The sequence below is a fragment of the Papio anubis genome, chromosome 8 (assembly GCF_008728515.1).
Source record: "Papio anubis isolate 15944 chromosome 8, Panubis1.0, whole genome shotgun sequence".
NCBI classification, from domain to species: domain Eukaryota; kingdom Metazoa; phylum Chordata; class Mammalia; order Primates; family Cercopithecidae; genus Papio; species Papio anubis.
In genome coordinates, this window is record NC_044983.1 from 8,616,726 (window position 1) to 8,630,746 (window position 14,021).

General features: G+C 44.7%; 1 protein-coding gene across 9 annotated transcripts in view; it reads right to left on the minus strand.

Annotated features, from left to right (window-relative positions):
* Window positions 1-14,021, minus strand: part of MSRA (methionine sulfoxide reductase A) — a 390,657-nt gene that overhangs the window by 92,119 nt on the left and 284,517 nt on the right. Inside the window, exon 6 of one of the 9 annotated variants that reach the window (XM_017961764.3) lies at window positions 5,168-9,811. The exons of the other annotated variants lie outside the window; for them this stretch is intronic. Coding sequence (XP_017817253.2) covers window positions 9,749-9,811 — 63 coding nt within the window. The 3' untranslated portion in view covers window positions 5,168-9,748. Of the gene's footprint in view, window positions 1-5,167; window positions 9,812-14,021 lie in introns of those variants that run through there. 9 annotated transcript variants of the gene reach the window in all.

The window sequence follows — 14,021 nt, forward strand, 5'->3', positions numbered from 1 at the left end:
GTGCTCCTAAGTAAGGGCGATATTTTCTGAGCATCTGCACTGTGGCAGGCACTACGCATGCTGCATATAGTATGACATCAATCCTGCTGCAACTCAGTGGTGCAGAGATTTTTATATCCATTTTACAGGGAGGAAAACTGAGGCTCAGAGAAGCCAACTAACTTGCCAAAGTCTCACAGCAAGTGAGGGCAAAGTTGGAATGGGAACCCGGGTCTCTCTCACTCCCAAGTCCAGGATTTTTCCTCTGCTTCCTTGGGGACAAAAGATGGAAACAAAATGAAACAATGACAAGAGAGAGGAGGGAAGGAAGTCACGCAGATCATGAGAAGGAAACGATTTCCCTTTCCAGGAAATGAGGGGGAAGACAATGGGAAGGAAGAAAAAACAAAATTAAAAAAACCCACACAACTTGAAAGGATGACAGTGCAATGTAAAAAAGTTGAAATTTTAAAACAAATAAGTTAGGATGATGTTTTTTGCATTACAAAAGTCATATTTATTTAACAAAGTGGTTTTCTTAAGAGTTACTTTAAGTAGGTGGGTCCTTACGTTTAAATACAAGTCTTTCATTAGAAGTGCTTTCTGTGTTTGGCTTTGCTGTGCTGTGTTTTTGGGAGACAGGAGTCCTGAGAAGGCAAAGCATCATAAGAGGCCTCCAATGTCTCAAGTACGCTCTCCCAGCAGTGGCTTGTGTTTACATCTGGAGTTTGCAGCCTTCAAGAATCCTGGTAAAATGCAAGGACAGGCTTGCACCCCTAACAATCAGGACGTATGGGTCTTACAGTAATGGCAGAATGCACAGGGAAGTTACCTATTTCAAAATTTTGCCCTGGGCCACAACCACATGAGTTACAGCCGAAAACAATGAAAGAAAAGACTTAGAACCCTAAGTCTCAAGCACAAGTCTCCCAAACAAAAGTTTAATAAACTTTGGAGACAGACCCTAGAGCCTTTTGGGGGAGGCAGATGTAGACATTATTAACATGACTCATAACTGCTAAGGCAGTCACTGAGCTTGACTAAATCTTCCCCCAACACATTGCATTTCAAAAGGCCTGTTATCCCGGGAAAGGTTGCATTAAGTGTCTCTGGTAATTATGTCTCCAAGAAACAATACTCCTCTCCTCATTAAATGTTTCAGTGGGTGGCCCTGCTGAAGGCAGGAACTTAACCCTGGAGCTACAGAGCCCGAGAGGGCATGGAAAGGGGCCACCAAGGAGTTGTCCAACTCTATCAGCCAAGGTGAGGCTGTTTATTGGGTTGAAAACTACTTTAATTAGGGACCTAGGCAAAGAAGCAGACAAGTGACTGCTGTACAAATCACTTTAAGAGACAAAGGTACTGGGAGTCATAGGTTAACCCAAGTACATTCCACCCTGGTCTTGGTTTGGAGTGGCAGGCGTGAACTCAACTAATTATCTCCCTACACAGGCAGCAGAGAGCCACTCTCCCCAACTAGATGGTGGACTCCTCCCAGATCTGACCCAGATAGCACGTCCCTGTCGCCCAAATGAATATCTTCCAAATAAACTGCAAATAGGATGTGATACGCAAAAGCCCAGAGTTGTGCCTGCTTTGGGGCTGGAGTTCTAACCCAGAGGTAGACAATTTTGTGTATGCCACACACATTTATCGAATCCATGTTGCACACAGAACAATGTGTGAAGTGCCGCCAGATGTTCAGCAAGGGGCCCTGCCTCCCATCAGCTTAAAATCTTGCTGGGGGACTCTGGGATGATGGCAGCTACAATGAGATCCTTCCAATGTCTCCCAGAAAAATCACACAGATAAACTAAATGCATAAGCAACAACTCACAGACAAAATTTACAACAAAACTAGGTGACAAGGTATCCCCAGTAACTCCAAAATACAAGTTCGTGAATGAAAACAACCACAAGGCATGCCCTTTTGTTATTGTTGTTGAGGAAAGTATCTCTGCTAGAGAAAACAGAGGGAAGCAAAAGGGCATCTGGTGGACCCGGGCACAAAACACCAAAATATCCAACAAGCATTCCCGGGAAGGCACAGATGGCCAGTTTGAGAACAGTGGCTAACACTGAGAGCAGCTTGGCTCACTCCAGCAGCAGCAGCACACACAATGGCCTGTGTCATGAGGCCTGGGTGAAGAGACTGGAGCTGCACTGTCCCTAGGAACTCTCAAGGAACACGTCCAGGGCCTCACTGCTGGGAGTGGAATCAAAATTGAGCAGATAGAAATAACAAAGATAAAGGAAGGAGGTCGACCAGGTAAAAGTGGAGGAGGGAAACAGAAACAGGACATCTCAGAGAACCAGCTGCACAGTTTTAACACTGTGGGATGCAACAGAAGATGGAGCAGCGCTGTAAGGTTAGAAAGTCCACATGATCTACTTCTCCTCCCCCAAACTCAAGACCACTGTTCACAACCCAAGGCAAACTTTGCAAAAGGGCCTCTGTCTGAGACCATCCTCCATCTAAGACCATCTTCCCTCTGAGACCATCCTCCTCTTGGGTGACAGGAGCTTGGTGACAGCAGCGGAAGGAGTAAAAGAAGGAGCCTCTCTGTGGCAGTAAACACTCAGGTCAAATCTCTTACAAAGCTGAAGAAGGATTAGAAAGAGAATGAAGAGGAGGAGGAGGAAGAGGAGGAGAGAAGGAGAAGAGCATCCCTACAGATAATGAATGCATGTCAAAAAGATGGACCCCAAAAACTATAAAAAATGCAGCATATTACTTTAAAATGAATTAAAGGCCTTTAAAAATGATATAAGACCTGAAACAATATTAAAACATAATGTTAGAAATGAAAACTAAACTAGAAGGAGCATAAAAGCTGGTACATAAAACAAAAGCTGCTTAAAGGAAATGGGAGTTGAAAAAGATATGTTTTTTAAAATCAAGAAAAAAAGATAAGAAGGAACTCAGAGAAAGGGACAAATACTGAGGACAGGCAAAGAAGATCCAATCAATGGAGAAGAGGACCTCAGCTTCTGATAATGAAAACCAAGTCAAGGGGACAGAAAAATGTTAAAATACATAACTCAAGACAATTTTCCTGAAATTAAAAGAAATCAAAACTACACATTGAAAAAGTTCATCACATACTTGAGACTATGAATCCATGGATAATTTTTCCATGGACTGGGGTTGGGGATGGGGGTGGGGGAATAAGGGAATGTTTCTGGGATCAAACTGTTTCACTTCAGATCATCAGGCATAAGGAGTGTACAACCTAGATCCCTTCCATGTGCAGTTCACAATAGGGTTCCCGCTCCTATGAGAATCTAATGCTGCCGCTGATCTGACAGGAGGTGGAGCTCAGGCGGTACTGCTGGCTCACCTCCTTCTGTGTGACCAGGTTCCTAACAGGCCATGGCCCGGAACCGGAGGTTGGCAACCACTAGTTTATATGATCTGATAATGCAAATATGACACAGCCACAAAAATTGAGGGGAAAGAAGAGAAGAGAGGGATTAAAAAATGCTTCACTTGAGCCAAGACCACACCACTGCACTCCAGCCTGGACAACAAGAGCAAAACTCCGTTTCAAAGAAAAAAAAAAAAAAGAAAAAAAAGACCAAGATTCTTGGTTAGGAAGAAAGGAGATACAAATGCAATATAAAAGTAGTTGAGTGAAAACTATACAGTTCTGAATTTGCTCTGAAATGTCAGTTTGAACTCACACAGTATTTGATACACCCCTCCCTCCCCAACATACACACTACACATCGTATGCTGCGTCCACTGGAAAAACTAGAAATAATGACCAAACCAATAGCAATAGGCATCCATGCTGCCCCAGTTGGTGTTGAAATACTTTTTTCTGGTTAAAAGAAACCAGATTTCTTAGAGAAATGGTGGATTCCAGGTCTGGGGCAGGAAATAGACAACATGAGCCTATACCAGATGGTGAAGAAGATAGGAAAGCTCCTAAGGTCATGGTAAAAGAACCCCAGAGCCAAAGTGAAGAAGCTCCAGCTGGTCAAAGATGGGAAAATATGAGTTGCAATAAAGACAGTAATTGCGATGAATTGAAACCCATCAAATACGTGTAAATCCATGAGTTCATAATATTATTGAAAAAGACCTAATTGGTTCAGTCTTAAGGATGATAAGAAACCAAACCAGTGTCCCGAAAAGTGGGTAGAGAGAAAGCATTAAGCATTTATTCTGACTTTCCTGTAAGATCTGTGCCACTGAGTACCCAAATGGAAAATGACATGGAAGCTCCTTCTTAGAAAATTATCCCAACTAATAAATGAAAACAAATTTATAGAGTTGAAATTATACTATTTTGCAACTCTCAGTAAAGTGATGGATCTGTGCCTTGTGCATCACTGGATGTTAACATAAAAAGGAGCAAAAACCACATAGCGTAGGTTTCCCAATGAAAAGCACCACTACTTTGTTAAAGAGATAGACTTGGGTCTGGTCCACACCTCTGGATGCAGCTGCCAATGTGCAGGAAATACAAAAGACAGAGGAACTGCTCAAGTATTCCAGTTTATGGGGATCTGCAGATTAAAAACCCACAGGAAAAAAGGAAGGGAGGGAGGGGAAGCTGCACGTTTTAAAGGAGACTTCAAAGACACATCATCCCTTTTTTTTTTTTTAAATGGGCAAGGCTCAAAAACAGCAGCAAGGAAGGTGCACACTGTGTTCATCTGTTCAGGCTGCTGTAACAAAATACCATAGACTGGGTGGCTTATAAACAACAGGAATGTATATCTCACATTCTGGAGGCTGGGAAGTCCAGAATCAAGGTAGATTCTATGTCTAGTGAGGGACTGCCTCCTTTCTTACAGTGTCCTCACATAGCAGAAGGGGCAAAGGGTCTCTTTACAAGGGCACTAATTCTATTTATGGGGGCTCCACCCTCATGACTGAATCACCTTTCAAAGGCATCACCATCACCTACTAATCCCATCACCTTGTGGGTGAAAATTTCAACAAAGGAATTTGAGTGGGACATAGCATTTGGTCCACAGCACACACCTGGGTGGCAAATCCATAAAGAAATGCATAGAAGTGGCTGTTACAAGAATTGGGAAGGGTGAGGAGCTGTAAAGCTGTAACTGGGGTGGGGCAGATGGAGGAGGGGCTCTTAGGGGGACTAGCAAAGTTATGTGGTAACAAGGGTGTTTGGCTTACATAAGATCATGAAGCCACACATTTACTTCATATTGCTTTCTGTATCTCTTTTTTTTTTTTTTTTTTTTTACAACAAAAACAAGAAAACAAACTTTTTTAAAGGTCTGCCTTTCCCATAAAATCTGTGCCACTGAGTAACCAAATGGAAAATGACATAGATGCTCTAAGCTTGATCTAGACAAAAGCCAAAAAAGAAGGCTGCCAACTACTGTTACCAGCAGTGAACGTCCACACCCCCTGGTGCTGCGGCTGCCGAACCCTCATAGCACAGACCACTTAGTCCCAGCTCCCCAGATACATGAAGAGGCTTCAGGTCAATGGTGCAGCAGTCTGGGATGGTGGTTCCACTCTGACTGTGGTACCACATAGGACCTGGGCTGCTACTGGATTCCTTGTGAACAGGCCCTTTCTTCAATCCCAGCTCTAGTATTGAATACCAGTTTCCTATGGCTGAGACTCCAGGAGTCCGGTGCCTATGGAACAAAGTCATTCCTTATCTCTAGACTTCCAAGGAACCTCCAAGGCTTCACCCTGAACCTTAGTCCCCTGATGGCTGGGCCTCCCTGATATGGCATCTTCCTGGCTAGACCCCTGGCCACCACCTGCTTCTGCAGCCCCTCACCCAAGACCACCACCCATCCTCTGCCTTCCAAGGGCACCCATCTGGCATCTGAAGCTACTAGGATTCCAGCAGCCAGGACAATCAGACGCTACCACTTTGCAAGAGCCACCCTGACTGCCTGACCCCACAGAGGGACGGTCCTTCTGCAGCCCAGACCTTCCCCTGTCATGTGTGTACTGAACAAATGCATCCATCAGGTGAGCCCACTCCTCCAACCTCACTGCAGTTCTTTTCCTTTGACACGGCATGCCACCCAAGCCAGGTTTTCTGTTCCTTACACGTGACTCAGAAATCTCCAGAATTCTGAAATACCCTCAGATGCATCATTCTTTTTAATGACTTCATTTGCTTTGGTTTGGAAATTGGGAATTGAAGAAGTGATGGACTATTGGGCAAATGCTGTATCTATCAGTGATAAAGCTTGCGTGAGAAATCAGGAGTCTCTGACAATGACTTTCTCCTACTTCCTCTCCATTCATCTACGGCTGTCACCTCTTTGCAAACAGGCATCAATACTCAGCACCTCCTTGCAAGCTGCCATGGCCTCTGGGCCAGGAACTGGTCTGGGCAGGAAGAGGAGGCACTGGAAAGGCTGGGGGCATCGTGGGGTCACAGGTTGATAAAGGAGGTGCACAGAACCCTGCCCTGACACAGTGAAGAGTTATGGACTACCACAGGTTAATGGTATGCTAAATGCCAGTGAAGAAAATACATTATGCCACTGACACACACAAATCAAAAGCCATAAAGTCTGCACACACATATATGCAGCTACTCCTCTTCTGGGAACTTATTCCAGGGAACTAACTACAGATGCATGAAAAGATTCAGCTACAAGTATGCTCATCACAGCAGCATTTATGAGCAGGAAATGCTGGAAGCAACCCAAATGTCAGACAACACTAAAGCAGTTAAATAAGCTATGGTATATCCATTCAAGGAGACTACGTAGTGGTGAGAATGTAATAAAATAACATTTTATTATATAACTGGTATATACATATATATACATCTTGATTTCATAACCGGTATGAAAAGATATTCATGAAATATCAATCAGTGAAAAGGCATGTTACAAATATTGTCACTGATAATATTTTCACCAATGCATTTGTAATCATTCTGATCTGATTTTTCTGATCAATACTTCATGAATATACTGATTCTATTGTTTAAGGTATTTATTTCCACAGAGAAAGGAATAGAAGCATATATATCAAAATGTTTTAAAGTATGATTAGCAAAGGTACTATTATTGTCTTCTTATCTGTTTTCCACTATAAACATAAACTGCATAATCAAAAATTAAAACAAAATTCTGTTCCTCCAGAAAGCTCCTTAGAAACTCCCCTGATTCTCTTGCTTACTCATTCTTGCTGTGTGTCCTCGCATTTGTGTGTTCAGGGTGTGTGCTACCCTTGAATCTTGCCAACAGTGTGGATTCCACCAATTTAGAGATCAAGGCTATAGCAAATGCATTGTAATTCAACAAATGGCTTAATAAGACGTGAGCTAACTTGTCTGCATACTGGAAGATGGGCTTTCCTAAGTGCAAGAAACCTTCATTTAGGGCTTACAAACAAAAAGCAAACAATAAATTAAAACTCTGATGCTAACCAAAGATTCAAAAAACAAAGTGCTATTTCATGATTACCATATTAGCAAACATGGGAAACAGTGATAGGAGCTGGGGCTGGTAAGGTTATAATAGGATACGCTGCAATGCAGGGCACTACGTAACATGCACTTTTAAAAGTTAACCCACTGGAAAAAGAAAATAGTTCATTTTTAGCTCTCATGACAGCACTGCTTTCCTTCCATAATAAGGTCCATTGTATCCCTAAAGCCCTTTGCTTCATCTTTTTTTCTTTATATTTTCTGAAATGTAAAGTTTCCTACATGACACAAGACATGGTAAAATGTCTTGTTGTTTCTACATCTATGTTTATTACTGTCTTGTGTGAGATTCAAAAGAACTTTCCAAGTGGAACCCTGTCCCTGCTGGGCATCTCAGGATGTAGACAGGAGGCGGTGGGCAGGTACAGGGACAGGGAGGGAGAGTCCCTAGTCTCATCATCCCTCCATCTGCAGCCCAGTCTGTCTTCTCTTCTTCCACTAAACATGCTCGGGTACCTAAAGGAGAAGGCATAGCTAGAAAGACGGTACAGAGGCTACACAGCAAATTGCATCTCATCACAGAAACGTCAGCTGTCCTGCTCTGCAGGGGACCGACTGCTAACACAGATACATGGGCCCCCAGGACCAAATACAGGACTTATGGATGCCGAAGTGGGAGGAACCTCCAAGGAGGCTCCCAGACGCTCCCAGATCCCTCCTCTATACATGCCATGGAGGGCCCTGGTGGTCATCAGTACCAGATCAGTGTAGCAATTTCTTTCATGTATATATATTTTGGTGAGCACGCTAAACAGAAAGTTAGCTGCTGCTGAGTGACTTTTTATTGGCAAGACTGCAAGAAGCACTCTCTCCTCAGGAAATTGGTTATTTGCAGAAGGCAGTTCTCCCGAGAATGTTCTGCAGCATGTCAACTACTTTGAGCATTGCTTTGCTTCACAATTCTTTTGTCTCACAATGTGTGTGTACGTGTGCCCACGCCTGTCTGTGGCTCTGGCCTGTGGTTACAGAAAATGCAAAGAAAGTCACTGGAATGCTCTCTCCACCTCTCCCCGCATCCAAATGAAGATGGCATCGGGCAAGATGACTTCAACCAGAGACACACCTCAAAACAGTTCAGAGCACACGCCAAAGACAGTTCAGATGGGCAATGGAGAGATTGCAAGCGGGCTCATCAGCTGGGCAGCACGGGATGCTCTGATACGCTGCAAGGCAGAGCCGATTTTTTAAAAGAAAAATATAGCCGGGGTCTCTTTCTCCCCCGGTTGTTGTTGACTCTCCAAAACACTGGCTCTGGCACACGTTCTGATCCCTGGAGTTTGATGCACGTTTGATTCACAGACGGCAGCGTGTCTGCACCAGATGGCCTCGAGTTAATGAACACAAACTCATCACTTTTGCTCACCAGGGAAATGTGCAGCTCAATCTGATTTGTACTCTACAACTAAAAATATTTGAGTATTTTTAGGGAGCATTTTACCGAGACAAAATGGCACTTCAGGAAAGCGTTAAAAGAACAGAGACTAACCAGCAAACTGCAGCTGCAATCTTCTCCACGTTGATAAGCAGGCTCCTCAGATCATTCTTTCACCAACATAAAAGTAACACCCGATATGCCGCACAGGGACGACGGCCTCCTTCTGCGCCCCCTGCCTCCTCTTCAACTCTGCTGCCCTGCCCCAAGCCAAACCTGTGGTCCCAAAGCACAGAGAGAGCTCTTTCCAAACACTGGATTTTCTCTCTCACATACCAGCAAAAACATTTCTCATGGGGTACACACACACACATACACACATAGTTTTTTCTATATTATTGTACTGTCTGCTCAGCTACATGTTTTTATATATGAGAATTTAAGATTCAGGAAAAATTCACTACATGAACCGAACCCTACGACATCTCCATCCTGTCCAGCTAGGACAGAACTCTGTTCACGAAGTGTGCTCCAGCTTATCGGCACCGGCACACAAAATAGCTGATGCCCAATGATGAATCGGGAATTAGGAAGCTATTTCGTCCAGCTCGTTTCTCCCTTCTCCAAACTCCCATATTTTCTGCTGTTTTATACAGAAATCTTAGTGATTCAACTAAGGAACATTAAAGTCATAACTTTCTAAGTCAGTGTGATCCTCAACACAGTCAACGACCACACAGCTGTGTTCTCTTCTCATTAAATGTGGCCGTCGGACAGCCAGGGTCCAGAGAAGCACCTCATAGCCTTAAAACCTGCATCTCTTCTGGGAGTTCATTAGGAAAACCAGTCCGGGTTCATCCAGACCTGCTGTATCCAAATCTGCATTTTACCGAGATCCCCAGGTGACTCTGGTGAACATGAAAGTTTGAGAGGTTCTGTCTTCTAGTCATCTCACTGTGGATAGCCATCTTCGAATCCAGACCACAAGTCTTCTCATGGGTGGCACTGTCTAAATGGGGAAGTAGTTTAATCATCTCCCATCCTCCCCTACAAAAGTATTTTATAAGTACCAGACGTTCACAAAAACCTTTCAATTTTTACAGAGAGAATCTATACAAATAAAAGTCACTTTCAGGCGGGCACAGTGGCTCACGCCTGTAATCCCAGCATTTTGGGAGGCTGAGGCAGGTGGATCATGAGGTCAAGAGATCAAGACCATCCTGGTCAACATGGTGAAACCCTCTCTCTACTAAAAATACAAAAATTAGCTAGGCGTGGTGGTGCACGCCTGTGGTCCCAGCTGCTAGGGAGACTGGAGCAGGATAATCGCTTGAACCCGGGAGGCAGAGGTTGCAGTGAGCCAAAATCATGCCACTGCACTCCAGCCTGACAACAGAGCAAGACTCTGTCTCAAAAAAAAAAAAAAAAAAGTCTCTTTCAGACCAAAACAACCATCATTCATTACATGATGTTTTTTGGTAAAGACAAGCATGAGGGAGGGAAAGAGACAAATTTTCACTCAAATGGATGAGCTTGGAGACAAAGTGTCACCATCGAGGAACAAGCTTCCACCGAAGCATCTCAGGTTGCACTTGGCAGGACGTCCTCTGACTCACAGCCTTCTGGCTGCATAGGCAGCTTAACCAAGGTTCTCTTTATAGTCAATTCTGGAGCAGCTGCAGAGAATTCATGGGGAATAAGAGTTTTGGAGGGTGGCTTAAAAACACACTCTTTGTCACCTTAAGGAATGCCACAGGCAGGGCTGACAGTGGGAAGCCCTCTGGCTGCCTTGGACCTGCTACTTCCCCTCCCTGACAGCTGACTGTGCGGAGGGCTGAGACAGCCTGAAGCAACCCTGGGAACTGGAAGAGAAAAGGCACACTGCTGTGAAGCGGGAGGTGCGAGGCCTCAGGGGTGAGTCGGCTGGGGGCTCGGTCTGCTCCGTGCTGCCGTCATCAAGGGCTGCCGGCCTTGGCAAGGAGCCACCGTGCCCAGGCCAGAGACACAGGGCCAACCAGCTATGAGCCCACTCAGCCTGAAGCCCAGCAAAGCTGACTCTGCAAATTTGAGAGCTATTTTCTGGTTCCAGTTAAAACATTATAGCTACTGACCAGTGAGCTCCAATTCAGTGAGACAGCGATGGTGGTCCTGGACTCATTCAACTCTAAAATCCATCTTAATAGTAGATTCACTGGACGTCAGAGTAGGAAGGGCTTTATAGGGCCTTTTCATCCACAGTGTCAGATCTAAATCCTTCTGAAGCCAGCAAGAACCATTAACGAGTGAAGGGAGAAGCATCCAGCCGGCGCTCTCTGGTCCAGAAATCTAACTGCTGGCTGCGTGCAGCGGCTGAAGACTTGGAACATGGCTAGTGCAAGCTGAGAAGCGCTGTGAGTATGAAACACAAAGTTTCCCAAAGATGCAGTAACTGTCGGGATGGACGGTGGGGACCAGAGCTATCTGCAAAGCAGGCGTCTTTGTGAAAAGCATCAGAATTCAAACTTTAAGGAAAGAAACAAAGACTGCAGACCAAATTCCACTCGTAGCTCTCTGGATTGTGGCTAATGATTTCACACAAAAAGAGGAAGTGCCCCAAATGGCCCAGCTGGAGAATGGAAAGTTTCAAGTACAATCTGAGTCTCTCAACTCAGAAGAGTCCATCATTTCTACGTAGGGAGGCCTGTTTAACCAAGCCACAAGCTTCAGTGGTAGCTGGGAAGGAACCTGTGACCTTCAGCGAGGGTCCACCTCTCTGGAATGTGTGTCTGTAACACAAGGGGGTGACGGGGAAGGCCCTTCAATGCCCTTGGGCTCTGACATGCTAGCAGCAGTGAGCCTCACAGAGAGAACTCAGGAGTGACCGGTACAGACATCAAGGACACAGGGCTAGAGGAGCCAAAACAGTAACGGGGAGATGGCAGTTTTCTCAGAACTAAAAGAGCCCCAGCTTGTGTTAGTAACATTTCATTGAATAAATATTTCTTGCTTTCCAATCAAGGAGCGCCAGGCCCCATACTAGGCATAGAAGGGACGAAGGCCACAAAAGCAACTCAGGCAGGGTCTTCCTCATCATTGAGGCAGGAGCCAGGGAAGGCTTCCAGAGGGGAACAGAGACCTGTGCTCAAGGGATGTTCAAGGTCACGAGCGCACGTTAGCAAACGTGTCAGATGCCACGCAGAAGCAGAGGAGAAAAGCAATATCAAAGGGATGTGGGGGGGCCTCACAGAAGAGTCAGGGTTTTCATTAAATCCCGAAGAATGAATAAAAAACGAAAAGATATTCTAGGCAAAGGGAACAGTATGTGTGCAGGCCAAGGATGATAAAACCACAGAGAATGGGGAAGAGCACGGCGGAGCAAAAACCCAGTTCACTGCATCAGAAGCACAGATTGCTATTAAAACCATTCGAAATGGCTGCTTTGCACCTATGACAGCAAAGGTTAATCCTCCAGCAGAGTCAATGTTGATGTTACCAAAAGCAATTTCTAAATATAAACTTCAGCAATTTAAACAATAAATGTATTCTGTTTTATTTGTAATTGTTTTAATTTATGACTATCATGTATAATTTGCATTATCTAATCATGTTTTAGAATGAATAGATGTATCGCATATGATTATTCAAATTTTGTCAGCATTCTTGTTATTCCATTCTCTTAGGCTGGTGTTCTACACGGCGCTGGCATTCTCTGAATGTTTTATCTTCATCAGATACGTAAATCCAGGGACCAAAATACCAAGCTGGCAGGCTCTTTTAGATCTCGTGAGAGATAGGGCGGCTGTTTCCCTCTTTTCTACCACGCTGGTCTCTGAGATCGTTACGCACACCCATGTGCCTTGTCCCCAGCAAGCCTTCTCCTGCCAAGACCCTGCAGATCCCAGCTACCTGTTGGTCCTCAATTCTGCCAACCTATCCCTCTTTCCAGTCTGACGTGTAACTGCCGAGTTTTAATGAGTAAGGAGATAAATATTTTAGACGCCTTGGTAGTATGAACTGAATTTCTACTAGGTAGTATGAACTGAACTTCTACTAAAGAAAAGCCAGGGCCAGGCATGGTGGCTCACACCTGTAATCCCAGCACTTTGAGAGGCCGAGGCAGGCGGATCATGAGGTCGAGAGATTGAGACCATCCTGGCCAACATGGTGAAACCCCGTCTGTACTAAAAATGCAAAAATTAGTCAGGCGTGGCGGCGCGTGCCTGTAGTCCCAGGTACTCAGAAGGCTGAGGCAGGAGAATTGCTTGAACCAGGAGGCAGAGGTTGCAGTGAGCCAAGATCATGCCACTGCACTCTAACCTGAATGACAGAGCAAGATTGTGTCCAAAAAAAAAAAAAAAAAGGCAATAATTTCTGGATATAAGTTGGGAAATAGGCATTTGGCCATGCTGCTGGTGTGGGCCTCAACAACAACAAAAATATCCAGAGAGAAGGCCCTAGCATGGATTCAAATACAAAGCAATTTACTAGAACTACAAAAGGAAGGACTGAGTAAACACTGATGGTTCAGACACATAATTAGGCTGCTACTCTGTCTATAAGGTCACACGATTTATAAGCAAACTCTTAACTGCAGGTTTGAATTCATCAATCCCCAATCCATCTAAGGATGAACCCATCTTAACGTGAGGGTTATTCTAGATGCAATGACCAGCTGCATCATTCATTTGTTCAACAGATATTTACCGTTTGCCTACTCTATAAATGGCAAAGACAAGCGAGGGTGGATGTTTCCATGAGCTTAGTTCAGTAAGGGAAAGAAGACAACCGCATCAATCACTACTGTACAGAGTAGTAGCTGTAACTGCCATTGGAGACAAGGGAATGTTCAGTCTTTGTTTAGGCTGCGGAGGTGGTAAAGGCAGCAGAGAAGAGGGGAGGAAAAGGCATGTGCTAGAAATGACAACTAGGGCAACTGGATTGAAAAGTCAAGTGCGTGGCAAGGAGTAATGAGCACTACGGACAGGATTATTTCATACGGTTGAGAGCTCTGAATGCTAGGCTGAGACATGTGAGGCCACAGAAGGGTTTCCCACAAAGCAGAAGCATAAGCAAAGTGGAACTTCGGGATGGCGTGGAGGATGGATTCGAGAGGGTGACTGAGACTGGAACCCAGTGATCAGGTGGCAGGATGAGGTCAGAGTCCAAACCAGAACAAAGGCTGAGGTGGGAATAAAAAGGAATGAACAGAAATGGAAGAGATGAAGATGATGAGGACCCAC